Here is a 21,843-nt window from a genome sequence, read left to right on the forward strand (position 1 = left end):
ACTAGTTACTTTGTAGATTTTGGTTATTACAAAACATACAGTAACCACTTCAGCCTTATATACATTTCGGCCATTTGAAAATAGCTGATCTACAAGTGACTGTAGATTTTCTATTTTCAAAATATAATTTTTTGAAAAATTGTGAAATAGGGCATAATGAGTACTTTTACTTTTGGTACTTGTCTTTAAGTACATTTTGATGCCAATACTTTTGTACTTTTGCTCAAGTACATTTTTAAATCAGGACTTTCTACATTGCAGATACTTTTTACTTAAGACAGATTTCAGTACTTTTTCCACCACTGGGACCCACCCAGGTGCAAAGTTTCACCCAGACATTACGTTTAGTTTGTAATGCACATGAGTCAAACCTTTACACAAACACGTATTTATATGTTTTTTTACCTAGGTTGCATCAATGGCAGTTTAAAGAAAGGGTTGTATAGCATATTAGTAATGAATCATCCGATCGGAACCAATAGTTATGTAAATTGGCTTGAGACCGGACCTGAGGTCTCAAGGTATCAAAATGAATAGTAAAGTTAATAAAGACAGATATTTAGCCTAATAATTTATAATGCAAATAATAAACACACATTTTTGTTTAGATCATAATTGCATTTAGTTAATGCCTTGACATAATACAATGCAGACAATTTTCTTCTGGAATGTTGCCAGAGGACAAAAATATTTGTGAATATGGCATACAGACAGTGTATAGCTTAAGCATTCCCCTTTTAACGTTTGCATAACACAAATGTTAGCTAAAGCATAAATTACACAAATTAGACTATCTAAAAAATAAAAAACAGTAACTTTTAATGGCATTTCACTTTTGCAATGAGTAATGTATTGATTTTCTAGATGTGATATATAGGCCTAGTCCTGAATTCTCTAACCCTGATTAGACTACTGTAGGCTAGCAATGTACGGTATAAGGCACAAGGGCAGTGTAAAATATGATAGGATGTGGATGATATTTGTTGGCAGATATAGTAACATGGTTCACATATTGTTTACTTCACATTCCCTTAGGAGTCTCATCTATGAAATGTCCTTCAACAAAACCCGTTATAATCTAATCCAAGCCAAAACGGTAATGAAAAATGAGACTTCATTTGATGCTTCTCCAATTTTATGACATATCAATGGCTATGTTTTGTGTGTGTATTATTATTTTTTAAAACCTTTTGTTTTTGTATGAGTTCCATAAATTGTTTTTAATTTTGTTTGAGAAGATGCTATAGGACAAAGGTTCATTTCTATAAATGTAGCCCCAGTCATAACTGTTGAACAGTGATGTTCTATTCCACCATGTTTTACAACTACACTGATTCCATCCCTGATTTAGATGGCTTGAATGAAAACCGTCGGTTGAGAACCAGTACTGCAGAATGAACACCTGGTGTTCTATCCTACCAGGAAGGTTAACGGCATTCAAGCAGTGTCCCCAGTCTAATAAATCCCTGATTAAAATGACAAGGACGCTAACCTCGGTCCCAGCCTCACTCATCTGCAAAAAGAAGAGCCTGGTCACGACCTAAAGCAGCAAGTGTCTAGGAAGTCCTGAGTGGACAGGATTTCCGTTTCCCCCGGAAACTATATTTTTTGATCAATCACAACACTCGTTTCATTCACGGAGAATGTTAACAGATTTGTAAAGCATCAACGTCATTTCCTTGAGCGGTACTTCCGCCAAATTCAACCATTTCCGGTTGTCAACTTCCTAGACAACCAACATCCCAGGTCTTGCCCAGGGTGCAAGGACGCCAAGTGAATGCAATGAACTTCCTTGTAGGACAGAAAACCAGATGTACTGGAGCCCCCCACGAACAAGGGTTGGGAGCCACTACTAGGGATCTGTTAAATGCTTTTCATTACTTAATGAAAAAATAATTGACACCTGATATTTGACAAAGACAAAGTGCAAGCCCTGTAAACAAACCTTAAAATATGAATACATAAAAATGTACACATATATAAAAAATAACAAAATAATATAATTTTTTAAACAGGGCCTTATAACCAGGAAACACAATGGTCCACTTACCATCATAAAATAACAAAGAGAACTTTAAAATCAGCTTAAGAGGCTTATATATACAGTATAAGGCTACGTCTTCCCAATAGTGTTTGTGTGCAAAGCAGCCACAATATGGTAGACACAAGTGTTTACCCCATGATTGACAATCTCCAACACATGACTGACAATCCCTCTCTCTTCCGTTAACAGGTGACTGTCTGATACTCGTTTCACTGAGACTCAACTAGGAGTCCTTGAGTGTAGGGTCTGGGAACGGCCCAGGGTTGCACTGTGCCTCTGCCAAACAGGGTGTAGAAGGTCGCTCCCATCAGGTTGATCCCAGCAGAGATGTAGAACACCAGCTGCCACTCCTCAATAGTGTTCTAGAACAGAATCAGTCAAACACGTTATTGCACTGTTTCCCAAACAGTTGGTTTGGTTATTATTTCAACAACAAAAAATGAAATTAAACTTTTTAAAAAAATGCATTTTATATATACAATTCCATAAACATATATTTTTTTTTAAGAAGTAAAGAAAATAGCAGCTCACATCGTGACCGCATAGATTGGCTATTTTCACTAGTTTGAGTTCCAGGGAGACATCAAATTTGTCTTTTAGGTCTCAAGCTAAAAGGTTTGGGAACAATAGCGTTTTTGTACCACAGTTAATTCGGACCTCACATTGTGATTGGTTGAGGCATTCTAATAGGTATGGACAGTTTATCGGTCATATCGGTATCGGCCGATGTTTGCCTTAAAATGCAATATCGGTATCGAACCAATATCAAAATAATCGGCTTTAGCTGATATTTTATAATAATTATGGTTATATGTGAAGCTGAAAAAGCCTTTTGTGATGATGAAGGCTCCAGATTCAATCAGTGTTTTCTGGGGAAGCTTTCAAAAGGGTCAACAAGTTGGAACATTTTAAAATAAAAACATTTGGGCCACTGCTCTTTTCAAATTCAGTGTTTATATGCCTTTCTCAGAAAGGACATTTTAACTTGTTTTTATACAGATATTCGACATCAGTAAATATCTGTTATCGGCCATGACAGCAATGTTGACATCGATTATTGGTATCGGACAGAAATGTCACATCTAATAATTCCCAAGATGTCACTCAACATCTAAAGAACTCTGAATGCCTCCTCCTTATTTAGAGTACATTACCTGTAACCTAGCAACGGTCACAGATAGTTTATATTCATAAATATTATTGATTGCAATAATTCACTCTAAATCATAAATATTATTAATCGCAATAATTCATTCGAGGTCATATTATAACTTGAAATATTGGTTCTGGTTTGCTGATCTGTGGCTACGACTGCAGTACACCAGTGCCAATTTCTTGCAGTATAGCATTCCCTTTCAAGTATAATTGCTCCTTTGTATTTATATTATATGTAATGTGAGCAGGCCATCATTTATTAAGTGCTGTAAACACATTACCCGGATGAATAATTAAGTCCAAACGTAATCATAATCAAGGACTTATGAACCCTGCTAGTACTACTCAAAATACGATATCCCACGCTGTGGTGGGGAAACCGATAGCTAACCGAAAGCTTATCAACACTTAAATAATGTCTTGGGCTATTAGAACATTTTCAAAAGGGCTTTTGTTTAAATAATTTGATAACTATACAGAAATTTTCCAGCACGGCTCTCATCAAAATTACTGACAAAAAAAGAAAAGAAAAATGTGACAAAAATAGCATTAATCATCACCAGTAAAAACCTAATGTTTGTGCTTCCATCTATGATAGATTATGTACACCCTCTAGTGGCCAAATGTATACTTGCTAACCCTGCCTTCAACCCTAAACCAATTACACAGGAAATGAAAGTCAAGGTGACGTTACCATCTGGACACTAGGGCAACAGTTTATAAGCACCATGACTGACTCCATTATATTATATTTGATCTAATTGCAGTAAATGTTTGTCTGGTGGCATGGCTCTGATCTGAGATCTCTCTGCCCTTCCATATGCATACATGTAAGAAAGCAGCAAGCAAACCCATGTGTACTCAGAAAAGAGCAAGCAAGCAGCACCAATGACATGAGACAATGACATTGCTAAAATCAGACGAGCATAGGCGGAGCTGGGTGCAGAAACTGTGGCTTGCATAGGAAGAATTAAGCTGTTTTAAAGGTCTCCATTACATGAAAAGCCAATGACTTTGACTATCATGACCTGCTGAACTAACGCTATGCTCCATTTTGCATTTTTTGTTGGTTAAATTTTATGGGTAAAACGTTTGCTTTAATTTTGATTATTAAAGCACTTAAAATCACTTGTAAACCCCTTTAAAAAACAAATAAATAACAATACAAATAAATATGTATTATGATAAATGCAACCCTGGTACTCACATTTTTTGTTAGGGCTCTGGCAATGACAGGTCCCACCATGCCAGGAATGGTGGCAAAACTGTTGGTGATACCCAGCAGAATGCCAGCATATCTAGAAAGAAACACGTTTGTTAAATGTCATGCATTCATAGAACCTGGTTAACTGCTACACTGTGAACATTTGAGCAGACGCTATTATCCAGACACCCAGAGTGATATAGGCCTATAAAGTCTGGATTAAGTGCCATGAGCCTTTGTCCAAGCACAACAGGTAAAGTGGTCAAGGAATTGCTATGAAAAGTATGTGCAACAAAGTAACTAGGATAACAAATAGACATTAATCTTAGCATCTGCAAAGACAAGTAATGTAGGGCAATACTTATTCCCCCACCTCGGTCCGGGCAAGTCAGATGCACTGTGGCGGAACCCATAGTCCCCTCAGTGGTGGTCAGAAACTCTTCCCTTTAGCCACCTGAACCCCACTGTTTACCTTATATTTGATCATCCTATAGGCCTTAGGTATTGGAGATATGCTTAAGACAAGTTCTTGGACAGACAGAAGTAACCTATAGTCCCCCCCCCCCCCCCAGGAGGATAGTAACATACACACAGGATCTGTCTAAAAGTAAACATAGAAGCATCCATCAAAATAATATGAATACAAAATATTCATCATGCAATACAGGTCTTTTGTAGTACAGTTTTCTCAGTCAAACTCGTTACTAGTGCAGTTTCTCCTTGCAGATAGATGGTAAAGTCTTACGAGGGGGCAATGTCCAGGTGGTTAATGTTGAAGCCAGAGGCAGACAGTCCACCCAGGGCAGAGGAGATGGTCAGGAAAGTAATAGCCAGGGTATAGTTACAGCCCGTATAGCCTGTTGCAACCAGGAACACTGCTGGACCGATCATACCTACAGTACACACACACACACACACACAAACACACGCACGTATGTCAAACTAGATTTTTAGAACTCCAAATATGGATGCTGTCTCCAATAAAAAAAACAAAAGAGTCCAATAGTGGCATGGCCACTCTATACATACAGTAGTTAACATACATCCATCTATAAATAAATGCACGTAATCTCTGCGTGCATGTGAATGAGTGACTGTTATGATTATCTGTCAACATGACATCAACATGACATGATAGTCCTCCACTAAGTAGTCTGACAACGGGTACAGCGGGTATTGCATAGCGGGCATCACCATAGTTTGGAATAAATACAAAATTGTCATATTATCAACTCAGAAGACACAGGTTTGCTTGTAAAACAATGGTACACACAAGACACCTTTAGAATTTATTCCATGAGTACATCTTATTATAGGCAAGTCCTCAAGTATGCAACATAATCTATGACAAATGTACAAGGATGCAGGCCACAGCTTCTGAGTTGATATATGACATTGTTGGATTTATTCCAAATGTATGTTAATTATGTAAACTATTGTATCGATTGTGTTCTGTATATACAGAAGTATATTGAAATTTCTTGTAGGCTTCTTGGCCACAACATGACTAAAGGGCTGATTGATAGCACCTTGTGTCGTTTCATTCCCATTGGCCACCACTAACATGCTGGTTACCTAATTCAATCTAAGACAGAAAACATAGAACTAGTGCAGCTGGTCTGAGGACCAAAATGTCCACTCTTTCTCGCTGTCAGTACTTTTTTTTTTTTTTTTTAATGAATAACTTATTTTTGCACCCAAAAAGCCTCAATATATATTTGTTGTCAGTGTGCAGGCTTTCTCTCCTTACAGTGGATTATTATACTGGCCTCTAGCATCTGCCCCATTCTTTGGTAAGCCTCGAGTAAAGAGCACAAACTTTCTCTATTTTATACATGCGTATATTTATCAGAGCCATTCTGTACACTCGAATTACACCAAACCCTCCGCAGCAAAGTTACGTCAATGATGACTTCCTGTCACTCTCTCCGTCCTATTATCACTCCCCTCTCCCTGGGCAAATAAAGGCTGGGTATGTGATAATAAATATACAGTGCATGAAAGGCAGCATGTCTTCCGACAGTGCGGTTGGTGTGTGAACATGTACTATGCCATTGCTGTTCCTCACCAATGATGGAGAATGCCTTCCTGACACTGACAGTGCGATATTGGCAGGTCTCCCTCAGGTAATCAGCCACCTGACCCCCCAGTATAGCCATCAAGGCACAGCCAATGTATGGCAGAGCTGATAGCAAGCCATTCTATGGAGCAGAGAAGACAGCCATGTTCATTAAGCCTTACTTAACACTTGGAAGAAAGGCCCTCAATTGCCCAGTAACACAATGAACAGTAAAGATAATAATATTAATTAACATGATGCAAGACTTTATTTCTTTTTACAGAGCCTTGAGTGGATGCCCCAAGTCTGGCTATTGTGACATATGTGGACATATTTTAACCTACCTAATATGATTTTCATTGATGTAGTTATATAAAATGTTAATAACCTAATTATTTGGATAATACAGCAGTCAATAATGCATTGTAGATTACATTTCTAATAAACTGTGTAGCCCTAACAATCTAATCCATCTATCAGAATCTGCACATGCATCTGTACTGCGGAACATGAATAAATGCCTGTATATGTGTGGGTTTATGCTTATGCATGCGTTTGACAGAATCATGTTTACATACAGTACAAGTGTAACTGTATGTACTTAAGTTCCAAAAGGCATCACCTGCTGTATGCTGAAGCCCAGTATGTCACTCATATATGTTGGCAGCAGGGTGAGGAGCGTGTAGAAGGTCCAGTTATAGGAGAAGTGAGCGACTACGATGGCCCACAGTGGCCTTGACGTCAATATGGAGCGCCAGGGGATGTGACTCACCGTGGTAGACAGCTGGACCAATGACAAAAAAATGACCAGACATTAGACGTGGACAGACAGATACAATACATTCGTGTTCAGAATTTACTGACATATATTTTTATACTACTCTTTTAACATGGCACAAAGAATGATAGGGTTCAGAGTTTCATAACAATATTAAACCTGCGTGCACATATGGTACAATAATTAAAGTTTTTGCCAAAAATGTACACGCATTCAAGGGAGAGTTCGATTATGAGGTCAAATGTCATAGCCTAACTTAGCTCAACAGTGATAAAGGAATAAAATGCTGCAGTATATAGAGATTGTACGACATTACTGCACAATAAAAAAATCGTAGTGTGGTATGATAAAAGGAATGTAAAATGTAATTATACTCATAATGAAGTGTCACATGAGTGTCAAATCAATAAATGACAGAGAAACCTTTCGCTTTAGCGATAAACTGCAAATTGCGTTACACTTACTAAATAATGTACAACAGTGGATGAGATTTCACTTTAAAACAAAACTCCCATGAGCCCATGCAGTCTTGTTACCTCATTCTTGAGGGAGTTGGTAATGTATAATCTCTCTTTTTCTGAGATGTAAGGGTGAGTGCTGGGAGTGTTATACACTAAAGCGGCCCACAGGAAAAACCAGACCATCCCGACGGCTCCTGAACAGACAAACACCAGCAGACATTAATTTACAGTATTTTAGATGCATCTTAATATTATCCTGTATTGTGGAAACAAAGCTTATATTTTGTAGAGCGTTATCATTCACAACTGTACAATATACAAAGCCAAAGGTTGACTGAAAACAGCGGGGGTTCTGAGCATTGGATGTAGTCAGCTTGGTTGTGTGTGTTTTTTCAGCTGGAGTCAAACCTCTCTGAAGATGATGCAGACACCTGTATTCGGTCAATTTTGAGCCAATCAGCATATAGCTAGAAGTAGAAGGAGTGTGGGGTGGCAATGTTTTCTACACTGAGATATCCCAACAACCAGTTGATACGTTCTCAGAGAGAACGTATCAACTGGTTGTTGGGATATAGTGATCATGGCATTTTGGAATTTAGAAAACGAAAATCGACTAGACAGAGGATGCCACTATATTGTACGTATAATATTTCAGAGAGTGCCTATTGTGACAAGAAACGGTTAAGTCCAGGCTGTGGCAAGAAATACTGGCTATCATGTGTTTGGATAAGTTTAAATCCCAGTTTGTTCTGGTGATAATTTAGTTCAAATGAGGAGACAACCCATCGCCACCAGCGAGGATAAACTGTCTAGCAGGCCCTGCGCTTCGAAGCAATTTGCAGTGCTTTAGTGTGAACCCGGCATACATTTCTAGAATACTTGCAGTATATTTGTCTCTATACAGTAGGCTCAATAAACAAACATTGGAAACCAAGTTCATTATTATTTAATGAAGATGCTTAGTTAATTAAAAATTCGATATTCGATATCCACGGTGGTGTCATGTGGGTGGTGACTGATTTAAGCAGTCACACCTAGCCTGAGACAAACTAACCGGAACATCAAACAGCAGATCTGCAACACACTGAGTTTGTAGGTCGTCTATTTTCGTTGCACAATATAGTATAGAGGTTGTAGAGAAAGGCAGTAAACAAGTGTTGGGGTGAAGCGTAACCACAAGCCAGGATTCAGACTCGGTCAACACTACTGTACTACATTGTGCCCGCACACTGAAGGATTGAACCCCTAGAGAGCCCCAACACTACATTCTCCTCTTAAACTTGCAAAATAATCTTTTCCACAAACAAAATAAGAAAGAGGAACACATATACAGAAGCTGTGCATTCTGCAAACTGTGCATGACTAGTGAAAACTTTGTCTTTTGCTATAAAAACAAACAGAAAAACTGGTGCAGAAGTGCAAACAGCTTATCCAACAGAAAAAGAAGTCTGGCAGACTAGTAGTGAACAAAGAGGCAACTTGAGTTCACAAATGCCAAAATAGAAGACTTAGACGTAGAACTATAGGGTGCATCTCTTATGTCTTCTTTTCTTTCTTCTGCATTTTATGCTTTTATGTCAGCTTTTTATGTCATATATAGACAAAATCAAATATCACACTCAAATATTATGAGCTATTAAGAGCTAAAATAGCACATCTTTACAATCACAACACCTCACAATGTTATACAGTATTTTGGAAAGTTTGATTTAAAAACAAGAAGATATAATGTCAGGCGTAAGTGATAAAATCATGTCACAATATCGATATATTGTCCAGCCCTACTTTTATTGCCTTTTTACTCCTTGTTTAAAGCACCTTGGAATTGCCCCCTTGTGTATACTTTGAATTGCCCTTGTGTATGTACTTGCCTTGCCTATGTACTACATACTGTAAGAAGCAGGTGTGCAGTGTTTCAAGCTATGTTGTTTAGAAAATGGCATCATTACCAAACAGATAGAAGACATAGGTCCAGTCCAGGTAGAAGCAGATCTCTCCGGACAGAGGGAGGGCAATCACTGTCCCCAGCTGGGCTCCTAAAGACGACATGTTTTCAGGATATTAGATGTGTAAAAAGACATTTATAAGATTAGAAGCTTGTTTTTAGAAGTTTTCTTTTAACAGTAATATTACTTTTTTTTCTTTTCTTTTTTTTCTAACAGTAACATTACTAATTTGATAGCTGCCATTATCAAATTATCTGAAAACTTTTATTAATTGAAGACTGAACATTGATAGCCTTTAATAATGTGGCTAAAGTGAGTCCAATTTATACTTCTTTTAAACAACCCTTTCAGACACATTTTAGCTGCAACCAAGCTACTAGTATAAATTACTCTGTCGGTCAGTTGGTCTGTCGGTCAAAAATCTTCAAATTCTGCCACAATGCAAAATCATAGATGGATTTCTCAGTGTTCCGTTCTGAAAGTGCATGTTACTACAAGCAAGGTTTTAACATGGCAGACTTTGTAATTGTTACAGATATTTAACCTTATAGTTTTTTAAACGTAACGCTGTACAGTATGTACATCGTAAGTCACACATGAAAGCTCTAGGCAAACAGAGAGCTGGTCACAGCTTGTCACGAATTATATGCTGGTTTTAGTTGAAAATACAATATGTCATTTATGTTGAGCGAAAGGGTCATGAGACTAAAGTATAAATTTAAGTTAATATTATGTGTGGTCTACCAGTGTAAGAGATGGTGAGCAGTCGGCTCCTCTCCATCGGTGGGGCCCATGCTGCCCACATAGCATACATGGCAGGAAATGTCATTCCCTGAAGACCAACAAAATGACAGCATCAACAGGATTGCACACCACAGACACAAATCTATTGAGGATAAAGGCATAACCATCACATACCTGAAAAGTCACAAGTTCAATCCCCTGCAATGGTAAGTACTCACCTATACCCATTTTGCCTCCTTGACCAGTACACTCAATCAGTACCTCTATACGTGTCCGAGGCAAGACTTGTCCATGTCCGTGGCACATTTTGTATTTCGGTTATAATGTGTAAATAATCTATCCTAAATATTCACAATTGTTTTTTAAAGAATTTGTTTGAATGATTTTGGTGACTCGTAAAGTGTATAATATATGTTGTGTTGGTAACAACCCCAGAGCCACGGTAGAAAAGTGAAGCGGCTGTCGCCTGGTGGTCAAATCTGAGAATGCAATACTTACACATTTCATTGTTCCACTGGCACACCTTACATCACCTGCACACATGGTCTACTCTAAGACTTTCTCATCAACATCAAATACTTGTTCACCTTAACGGAAAGCACAACCCTTGAATCTAACAAATGAGTGGGGCAGTGTGAATTAACAGAGTATTGACCCTGGCAGCATATCAATGGTACAGGTGTGTTACCTGTTTATTAGCTACTACCATCTTTCAACCATAACTAACGAGACAAGACATCAGTTGAATGAGTTTGGGGACAGAGGTCATCATGAGACAAAAGACATAGTATACAACAAATTGCAACAACTATGCAGTGATAGTGAAGAAAGGGAAACGTGCAAAGACACTTTCTGACAAACACAAATCATTTGACCAGACCTTTCCAGCAGACAGAGAACTGAAGGAACTGAAATCTCAGCCATATGTATTTGTCAGCAAGAACTGCACAGTTATGGTGAAGGAAGAGAACTTGGAAAGACACTTAAGGACAAACCACACGTCATTTGACTAGATAATTTCAGCAGACAGAGAACTGAGAAAAATAAATAAACTAAGGAAATTAAATTTCAACCATTTTTCCATATACAAATATCAAGTCAAGTGCAATCATCAGTATGTTCATCATACATTTAAAAGTTTTTCATTATTGTTTGATGTGCATAACACTTTTTTCACAATCATACATATTAAGCTATTGAATTATTCCCTTTGCATTATTTGAATTAGGGGTAAATAGATCTCATGCCCATAATGAGAATGTTGGGGCCCAGAGCTGGCCCTTCTGTTCTAACCTTCTTGAATTAGCACTCATGTCACAGATGTGTTTCATTGTGAGCTTGTAGATCGTTTTGCTTTTTTACCAATATGTATATATATATATATATATATATATATATTGAGTGTTTGTGGCACTAGTGTTTATGCAGACGTCCATTAGTTTACATTTAGGGCTAGTCATTTGGGTTTCTGGTAAAATTATTGACCAGTTATTTTGTATGTCTGTGACAAAAATAAAACATTGATCAAAATGTCCATCACAAGCAAGCATGGTGATGACCCCTGCTCTATAGGTTTGGATAAGAGTCTAACTACCTAAAATGTGAATACCTATTAATAAAGTCAAAGTTACTCTTCAGTTTCTAACTAGCATACACTTAAAAAGCTTGTCTCACATGCCTGGATCTCTTCCCCAACGCCCACATATCCTATTCCTTATAGCGTCCGGAAAGTAATGACATTTACATTGTAGTAATATTAAATTAGAAGTAGTAGTAGTAGCAGCAGTAATTACCAGCATCAACCTGGGTAAATAACATTATATTGCCTACCTCTCCTACTCCTTCCAGCACTCGTACAGCGATGAGGTACCCAGGGCCCAGGTCAGCAGCTATAGGAGTCAGCATTGTAAAAAGTACTGTTCCCAGAATTCCTAGGCCCATCAGCCACTTGGCTCCATAGCGGCTAGCCAGGTAGCCACCAGGCACCTGGGTCAGGATGTAGCCATAGAAGAAGGAACCCAGGATCCAGCCCTGGGTCTCTGAATCCCAGTCATACACACTAGCCTGCAGGCAAAACATACCCATGGAACATTAGAGAAAATGTACAGTATCTCTCTGGTGAACTAGGTGAACCTGGTGCCCTTTGTGGTTATCAGTTCAATTCAGGGTTGGGGTTCAAAAGGTTTTTATCTACTGTAAACGCAATTCTGATTCTAAAATCTGTGGGTCTTTAGTACAATATTCTTTCAGGCTTCTAAAACATATGAACGTCTAGTCTAGCTTCTATTATTTTAATTTAACCACTTACCGGTAGTTATTTTATGGCCATTAGTACTGATGATGATTTATCAAAAATATCATTGTGTAAATATTTTAACAGTCATCCCCACAATCTCTTCACAATATTGATAGGTATTTGGTTAAATATATTTTTTTGAGTGCCAGAATTTTTATTTTTTTTAAACGTTTGGCAATTCTGGCACTCAATTGTACTACCTATGAGTATGTAAAAGAACAGAAACTAATAAACAAAAAATATTTCTATATCAGTGAGTTTTTTTCACAGAAAACAAAAAGTGCTTAGGAAGCGAGATACAGCCTTTTTCATTTCTACGTTAAACAAGGAGTGGATGGAGCTGCAAATCTTCAGATGATGATGATATCTTGGGTTCTGGACATGCTTTCACAAAAACAAAACAATTTTTTTTTTTTTTTTTTTTAAACTATTTTTTCGAAAACACGTCATTGGCACGTTGAGCCATAGCGGTAAAAACACGTGAAACACGTTAATGGCACTCAATGAGTTAAGGCCCAGCCCTACTTTAAAACCAACGTTTTATCAGCATCATCTTCTTTAGAGCTCTCAAAGCTCTCCTCCCACTTGTCCATCCTGCCAAATTCCATAAACAAAAGTATGCTTTACCTACATCAAGTAGTAGAACTAATATAAATGATCTGTTTCACAGTGTGTTTGCTACAGTAAGTGTCCCCCCCTTATGAAGTGTTGGAAAACATATATTGATAACTAGATTATGTATAAATTCCTTTAGTAAGGGTAGAACAAGCCAATCCTATGCATTGAACTCATCTTCGAACATAATGTCCTTGTTGTCCGGCTGTTGATTGGAGAGACCTGCAATATGTAACCCTATAATATTCTTGTGACATCCTTGTGAACCTGCCCACGGTTGCCCCATACACACAATCATACAAACAGACGCATAAGCATAAGTATAGCTGAAGAGACTTCAATTGTCTATTGCGGTCTGTTCTAGTTCCATCATGCCTGTAGAAGTGTGGTCAAGGTGATTGCAGCGGCTATTAATAGCAACCTACCATACCATGCCCTTTATAACCTCTAACACCTTAATCCAGAGGTGGGCATCTATGCCTTTTTGATCTACTGGTAGATAGGGATGTAACTGAGCATCGCAAAAATTACTATTACTTTTGAAACAGAAGAGTGCATAATTTAGTTTTCAGTTTTTGTTTTGGCATGCAACACCATTGTAATACCGAGTGTAAATTAGGCTAACAATCTGTTGGAGTGGCATGTCTGCCCGCGGAGCCCTGTCACCAGCTCAAAATATGCTGTATTTTTGGGGGGCAGTGCTTCCAGTGAAACCAAAACGCAGTTTCCATTGGAATACCGGTTCATTGCTGGATAAAGACTTAACCGTTAAGATGGGCATGACTTTCCAGCATAGGCAGTGGTATGTCATGCCCATCTTAACGGTTAAGTACTGTTGTCAATCATGTGCTTGTTCCCACGTTAGATGAATGCAACTTGATACTCATGCGAGAGGTGTGCTACCCAATTTATTAGAGCTATAATATCTATATAAGCAATTGCCCAACAATCCATGTCCCAATATTGCACTTTGTGCCAAGAGTTTTATTTGCCATTTATAAAAAGTAGGTAGGTGTCTTAAATATGTAATTTTAGGTACTTTTGCAACTTGCGAAATAATGCTGTCAAACAGCTTGTCTGTTAGCCTCAGGATTCTTTTGCAGTGTTGTTGCTGGTGGAACTGTAAACACATGAAGAACTGGATAGAGCGGTCGGTAAGTAAATAGGCTAGCCTTGGGAACCAACTGTTCCTGGGCGATGTGGCTGTAGGTCAGGCACTCTCATATGTACACTCTCAAAGAGTAATAGGGGTCCGTGGCCTAATGCATGCCGAACTGGGGGTCCTTGAAATGTAAAAGTTTGAGAATCACTGTCCTAGAACTCCTCAACTGTACTGTAGTTGTTGAGGGAGTGGAGAACTATACTCATTTGGTTCACTGCCCAGAGTTTGATTCAAACATAAGACCCTCTGGTCAAAACATAATTTCTCAAACAGCATTTTTTCACGGCTTAACATACCAGATTTACAGATATATGCCGTCTGCAAAGTGAAGCAATCATGCCTTCATCATGACTGTGTGCTATAATCGGCACACCACAATTGCCCTGTGGGGGGAGAACCACTTCATACAGAAGATTCTCAAAAGAGACAAGTTTACAACATAACTGTAGTAGCCTACCATCTGCATTGTGCTTAGCTTTTTACGCGTAAACCCCCACACGCCCACCTGTGATCGCTACAACAACCGTTTTGACTGTGCACACTCCAGCTCTTGCATTAGTGAAATAAAACGTACAGCGAGTGTTACTCACTGTATGATTGTGCTTGGGACGTGCAGGGCTGGGGTGCGCAGGGCACACCGAGGAGCTTTGGTTGGGGCTGGCATGATGGGTGGCATTCAGCATGTCCACCATAGCCACACTGAGGTTGACCCGCAAGGCATAGGCCACGAAGAAACCGTAACAGGACAGGAAGGCCAGGTTGTAGCGTGCTGAGCAGCATGCTGGGGCTGGGGGAAAGGGGAAACATAAACAGAATTTAATTTACAATGTATTTACAAAGTATTAGAATATATATTATAATAATAAATTGCGAGGCTTTGACATATCTGAAATTTGCATATACTCTCTAACTTGACTCTGGTGTTTAAAGTGTACCGCTGCAAGGTTCAGGTAGGTCTGAATTTACCATTTCAGGCCAGTCACAAATTCCCAACACTCGTGACCCATCCCAAAGTGGGCCAATAAACGTTAACTACCAGGTAAAGGGAAACATGAGACTTGCATGAAAAGATGAAAACAACCCTGTTTGATGATGTGTATGCTGTTGGAAATTAACGTTACAGCGATGAATTACAGTAGCTGATACTTGTGCTGTGAAAAGATTTTAAAAAGAAAAACTAAGCGCAGATGACAGTTAACGTCACCATAATGTCTTTCTGTGCATTATATATACACACAGTAAAATCTCCAGGAACACAAGATTATGCATGAAGAGATGCATGCATGTTTATAATCGTGATGTTACAGTGGTAAAGTGCAGTTCATATGGTGCAGTAAAATGTAAACAAAATCATGATCAGCTGTGGTAAAAGTGCAGATGCACGAGCTCTCTAACCCAAAAACAAAAACGCCTTGCAACACTGAGCACATTAATCAAATTAACTTAAGGTCAAAACACAAACAGTCAATAGGCCTAATTGACTCCTAGACTTGGAGTTGTTTGTTCTGATCACAAAAAGAGGTGTGCTGAGGTGTCACCAAAATCGGGGGCAACTTGTTGCTTTCGTTTGAAACTTTCAGCATCAAACAGTCAGCCATGACATGGCCCCTTTTATGGCAGTAGTAACACTTCCTTTGCTCTTTAGAGCCTCCAGGTGAGGTACTGGGCACACACCAGATGAAGAAGCTTTACCAAGGGGTGTCACAAATACCTCCTTATGGGTTAACACATAATCGGCACATATTGCTCCCTCACAAGAGAAGAAACTTTCTTTTCATTCAGATACATGACAACGCTCTGGGGCACATTTCTCCTCCTCCAAGTCGTTTACCTTGCTAGAAACACACCCATTTATCAAATAAGGCTCCCTTCTCCCTGGCAAACTCAACAAGTCTGAGGGGAACCTGTCAAGTAGTTTCTAAACTGTTGCATGTGTGCCTCTGGCACCAATTCATAGGCACAGAGCACGGCAACCTTAACTAAATTATAATCAAGACTGTAGACAAGAGGCAAAGATGTGATTATATCTTGTGCCCGGTTAACTGCAGTAGGGTGGACCAGTTCTGCTTTGGCCAAGTAAGTACAACAGCAAGGCGTTCAAAAGTGTTGAACAATGTATCTACTTCTGACTCCCGAAAGGAAGAAAGCTCAATGTGCCTAAATAAATGATTACCAGGTAGTGTTGAGGAGGTAGTGGAGGTGAGTGTACCAGTAGAGGCAGTAAAGGCAGGCGCTGCAGCAGTTGGTGGAGGAACAGAGGCGGGGGAGGTGGACGCTGCCACAGTTTGTGAAGAGCCAGACTCGAGCTCCAATTTACGCAGCCTGATGGCTGACTCTAGCTGGTAATCCAGCTCGAGCCTGCGGATAGCGAGTGGTTGCTCATGCTCAGCTTCCTGAGGTCTTTCTGCAGCTTCTCCGACTTCTCTCTCTCCTTTCGCCTCCCTCTCTCTGTTAAGGCGGGCCAGACGGACCTTAAGCCTCGCATCATCCAGTGACCCTGTCGAGGGCCGTGAAAATGCCATGGGGTCCCCCTTCGACAAGGCAGGTCGTGACCTCCCCTTCTCCTCCAATTCAGGGAGAACTGCACCAACCTGCCCCACCTCTAGAGAACACCCCAAGACACCCTTGTCTACTAAACCTTCCAACACCACTGGCTTAATCTCCCTTTTAAGGGACAGGCTACTGATTGCAATGCCAAAATGTTTGGCTATCAATATCAAATCGGCCTTGCGACACAGTTCAAAAGAATTACGAGAAGGATTTGCAATAAAATGGTCCAAATCAAAACTGTCCGAAGCCATTGTGCAAAATGCACAGTTGAGCATGAGGTGCAAATAAAGAAGAGTATTTACAACATGTGTATGCAAAGGGAATACAATAAACCAATAACGAGCCACTACCAGGGGACACAGATGTTGCCAAAATAACAAAAGAAGCTGCTAGAGAAAACAAAAACAGACTAACTAACTAACTCTTAAAAGGTAGGGTAAGTAATATTTTTGGGTTAAAACAAAAAAATATTTTGTTAAAAGGTTAAAGCACTATATTCTGATAGTAATCATTGCTATAGAGTGTTTGTGTCATAACTTCCAATTTCACTTGTTTAATCTATATCCTGATTGAGTTCTCTATCCTGATTGGATAAAATTGGAAATTAAACTGAAACTGAAACGAAAATGCATTTTCTGTTTTATAAAGAGCTGGAGAGACAAGGAGACTCCTTTTTCTGAACAAACACTGTATAGCAATGAGTACTATCAGAATATAGAGCTATTTAACACTTATTTTAACCAAAGAAAATCACTTACCCTAACTAGTAGTGGAAACAAAAGCATGCCTACCTAACTACTCTAACCAAACCAATGTTCAAAAATACATAAGTGGCAACCTCCCCTTACCTTGTGTTTATAACAAAGGTTCTGCCTACGTGGTGCTAATGCTATGTATAGAGGCTTCGATCTTTCCTGTCCCAAGGTAGAGCATTAGCATATACAATTTGAATAAGTAGAACAGATATCAAAATATAAAAGTTTGCTCTGGGATATGAAACACACAGGGCTACAAAACAAAGCCACAGTCAGGGCTACATATGGACATTACAAACGGTTGAGCAAAGGAGACTGAATAGCAAACAGAGCTGTTTTACAGGATAGCAGGTGGGTGAGTCTGATGGTGGAGGCGGAGTTATGGGAGCAGAGACTGACGAATGGGGGAGCAGGAAACACAATTGGTGGGGTAGCGCGATAGTTTTATACATAGATATAGAACCTGAATACCTCATTGGCCTCTGCAGTTCATTGGAGCAACCTGTATCACGGCCGCCATTTTGGAGAAGGCAAGCTTCCTGACTACTGGCCAATCACAGAGCGTCTTTTCCGGGACTTGTCAGAATCTAGTTGTAGACAAATATCACAATATATTGTTATACAACTAAATTCTGCCAATTCCTGGAAAAGACGCACTGTAATTGGCCAGTAGTCAGGAACCTTGCCTTCTCCAAAATGGCGCCCGAGATACAGACGCCTCAGAGCCAGAGGAGGCGTCTACCTTTATATGTCTATGGTTTTATACAACTAGATTCTGACAAGTCCTGGAAAACACGCGCTGTGATTGGCCAGTAGTAGTTTTGAGTGGCAGTTGGGGCAAACACTCACCCCAAAACATAATTTACGATTCTGTGCTTATCGTTTTTGCATTCAGCCAATCGCAAGGCAGGCAGGGCGGGGCTTGGTAGAATCTAGTTACCATTAAATAATACAAGGTGTGCTTACGACCAGGTAATGAGTTAATCAGCAGCAGATGGTGTGAAGGGTGACTTCACTTCAGACTAGCATATATTGATAGATGGAAGGAGAGACAGAGGGAGGGATACACAGAAATCCCAGACAAAAACTACGTGGAACTTAAGTTAACGAATACAGGATTAGGTGAGCACTAGGGACATCTGGACACCTCGATGTAAAAGTAGTTATTTTGTCCAAAATGTAAAAAAATATATATATTTGAAAAATGGGTCTTAATTAATGTAAAGTATAGCCTATAAGATGTGAACATGTATGGTATTGGTACATCATTATCAGACTTAATTTTATCCTTCAACTTCTTGTTGATGCCCAAAAATGACTTGATATACAGATTTTGGAACTATTTGTAGCAATTGTAGAGCTATTGTCGAATGTTTAAGCATGTTCACATCATGTATACTTTACATTACTTGATACCATTTTTCAAATATTCTATTTTTGGACAAAATAGCCAATTTCACATCGAGGTGCCCAGATGTCCCTGTCCACCTATCCTGTTACCAGCCTAACAGCACAGCAGATGATGGTCCCATTTGGAACCCCTCCCTCCACTGTATAGCTCCGATATGAGGTTACCTTTTTCCGCACATCGTATCCAAAAAGTAAAGGTCAGCCGCGCTGCTCTCAGATGTTTTACATTTTAGCGGCCAAGAACATCTTACCAACGGTTTGAAACGAGCGTTTAAATCGCTTTTTTAGTCAACCTGTGCCATGTTTTCCCGAGGGACGGGTCCCTAGCGACTTCAAGATAGCAAGAGTGACCCCACTGTACAAAAAAGGAAGCAAATTAGACCCCGGCAACTACCGCCCTATTTCTATTGTTAGCTCCATCTCAAAAGTCATGGAAAAAAATGTTTATGAACAGGTTGATAAGTATCTTGCGGACAAAAATCTAAATTACAAATTCCAATCTGGCTTCAGAAAAAAACACTCCACTGAGTCATGCCTTCTCTATTTGAACGACTACATCAAATAAGAGGTCGTCAAGGGCAAATATTGCGGCATTGTCATGCTGGACCTCCAGAAGGCCTTTGACACTCTTAATCACCCAATTCTGGATGATAAGCTAAAAGCAATAGGTTTTGATGATACGTCGGCTAGCTGGATGAGATTCTAGGAGGGAACAGGTGGTTGAAGTAAACGGAACCCTGCCCCCCCCCCCCCCCTCCCAGTGAGTTGTGGCGTTCCGCAAAGAAGTACACTAGGACCTTTACTGTTCCTGATATATGTGAACGATATGTCATCAGCTTGCGACTGCAACCTGTTCCTGTTCGCAGATGACTCGGCTCTGCTGGTCTCGGACAGGTACAGGCTGCAGGTTGAAAAATCTCTCAGCTCTGAACTCAATACGATCCGCATCTGGCTCTCTGACAACAAACTATCATTACACCTGGGTAAAACCGAATCCATTCTCTTTGGGTATAGTCAGTGTTAACCTTAACAAGGCTGAGAGCTTCACAATCAAAGCGGGTGACGATGTTATAACAAGAAAGGAGAAAATTACCTACCTGGGTTCCATCTTGGAGGCAAACCTTTCTGGTGATAAGATGGCAGAAAGAGTCATCAAAAAGGTCAATCAAAGAATACGTTTTCTGTACAGGATCAACTTTCTAGTCAGTAAAGATACCCTGAAGATTCTCGCAGGGGCCGTCATCAAGGCATTTCGACTATGCATGCTTCTCATGGTATCACAACACCACTAAGGCCTTAAAAACAAGGCTACAGACATCCCAAAACAAACTGGTAAGGCTACTTCATGGCCTCAATCATACAACCCATCTAACCCCTGCTCTCTTTGCTAGGGTTGGATGGCTCAGGGTTGAGGACAGAGAACGGCAACTTGCTTTGGGCCTGGTCTACAAGATTCGACACAACATTGGGATCCCCCTGTATTTGTCAAAATACTTCCAAACCAAAACGTAAATGAAGTCCACGATCATAACACCAGAGGCAGCTCCACTGATCATGTTCAACCCAGATTTGGCACAAAGGGAATGAACTCTTTCTCATGCTATACAACAAAAATGTGGAATGCCCTACCCAAAGGAGTAAAGGAGTTTAAAACCCTAGTCACTTTCAAAACTGCCATAAAGAATCACCTTCAGGAGGCTGCAATTCCAAACTGCCCCCCCCCCCCCCCCCTCTCCTCCTCCTAAAACTGTCTATTGTACATATTTCTTGGTTTTCATACCAGTAACCTGTAAGCTGATTGTAGGACGTTCTGCATAGTAGTGTATATTTGTATGTCTTCTTAAATGTCATCATGATTTGAGTGCACGGGGATCTCATTTTAAATAAGCCAAGTGCTTTTATGAGCGATCCAGTTTAGAGGACCTTGTATTGTGAATTGTACTTTTCACCGGTATCGTCATCGTCACCTACCGGGCACCCGACGCTGTGGAACCTCATCTCGGCGCTATACAGCGGAGGGAGGGAGAGGTTCCGATTGGAGCTAAGCATAAGCAGAAGATAGTTAACGTTACCATACGTTCTCTTTGTGTATACTACTAGACAGTCAGTATTCACCCATTTGTAACTCTCCGAGAGTCTACAAATACCCAAAGTACTGTCCATTTGGTATTGTAAATTGTATATAATTCCAGTTGCACCCTTAGATTTCACTGACATGAAGCTAACTTATTAGCTGCTAAACCAACACATCATCACCTCTTTCGACTTTGTCCTCTTGGTCCCGGCGGAGCAGTGGTCGTTGGGACTCGTCCCCCTCGGTGTCCGTCCCGTACGGGTCCATGATGGTGGCACATTCACAGGTCCAGTACTCTAGAGGTCTTGTGCATCGCAGGACAGGAAGAGGGCAACAACCTCAGGTCTTATCTGATATGATGCCGCTCTCTCAACTCACATGAAACAACACAATCACATGACACATGAACAGGGTTGCCAGATTTTGCGAGAAATGATCAATCAGGTCTATGAAAACAAGCCTAAAAGAAGCGACTGGGTTACATGAGACCTTTAAACCTATATGCATTGGCTATTTGAAAATAGCTACAAGCTCAGAAACATTTTAACAACACAAATCTTGTATGGGGGGCGGGGGGGGGGGGGTCCCTG

At 39.9% G+C, this 21,843-nt stretch overlaps 1 protein-coding gene across 1 annotated transcript; it reads right to left on the reverse strand.

Moving 5' to 3' along the window:
* Window positions 1-1,189: 1,189 nt before the first annotated feature.
* On the reverse strand, window positions 1,190-21,626 carry slc17a5 (solute carrier family 17 member 5). The gene is made up of 11 exons (XM_084077243.1): window positions 21,436-21,626; window positions 15,055-15,251; window positions 12,222-12,455; window positions 10,392-10,479; window positions 9,651-9,737; window positions 7,777-7,895; window positions 7,085-7,246; window positions 6,472-6,604; window positions 5,149-5,296; window positions 4,407-4,497; window positions 1,190-2,406 (listed from the first exon to the last, which is right to left on the reverse strand). Exons 1-11 carry the CDS (start codon window positions 21,518-21,520, stop codon window positions 2,254-2,256), a joined length of 1,497 nt encoding a protein of 498 aa, XP_083933369.1. The 5' UTR covers window positions 21,521-21,626; the 3' UTR covers window positions 1,190-2,253.
* Window positions 21,627-21,843: the final 217 nt, after the last annotated feature.

Source organism: Gymnoscopelus microlampas (genome assembly GCF_963454915.1).
Source record: "Gymnoscopelus microlampas genome assembly, chromosome: 13".
NCBI lineage: Eukaryota > Metazoa > Chordata > Actinopteri > Myctophiformes > Myctophidae > Gymnoscopelus > Gymnoscopelus microlampas.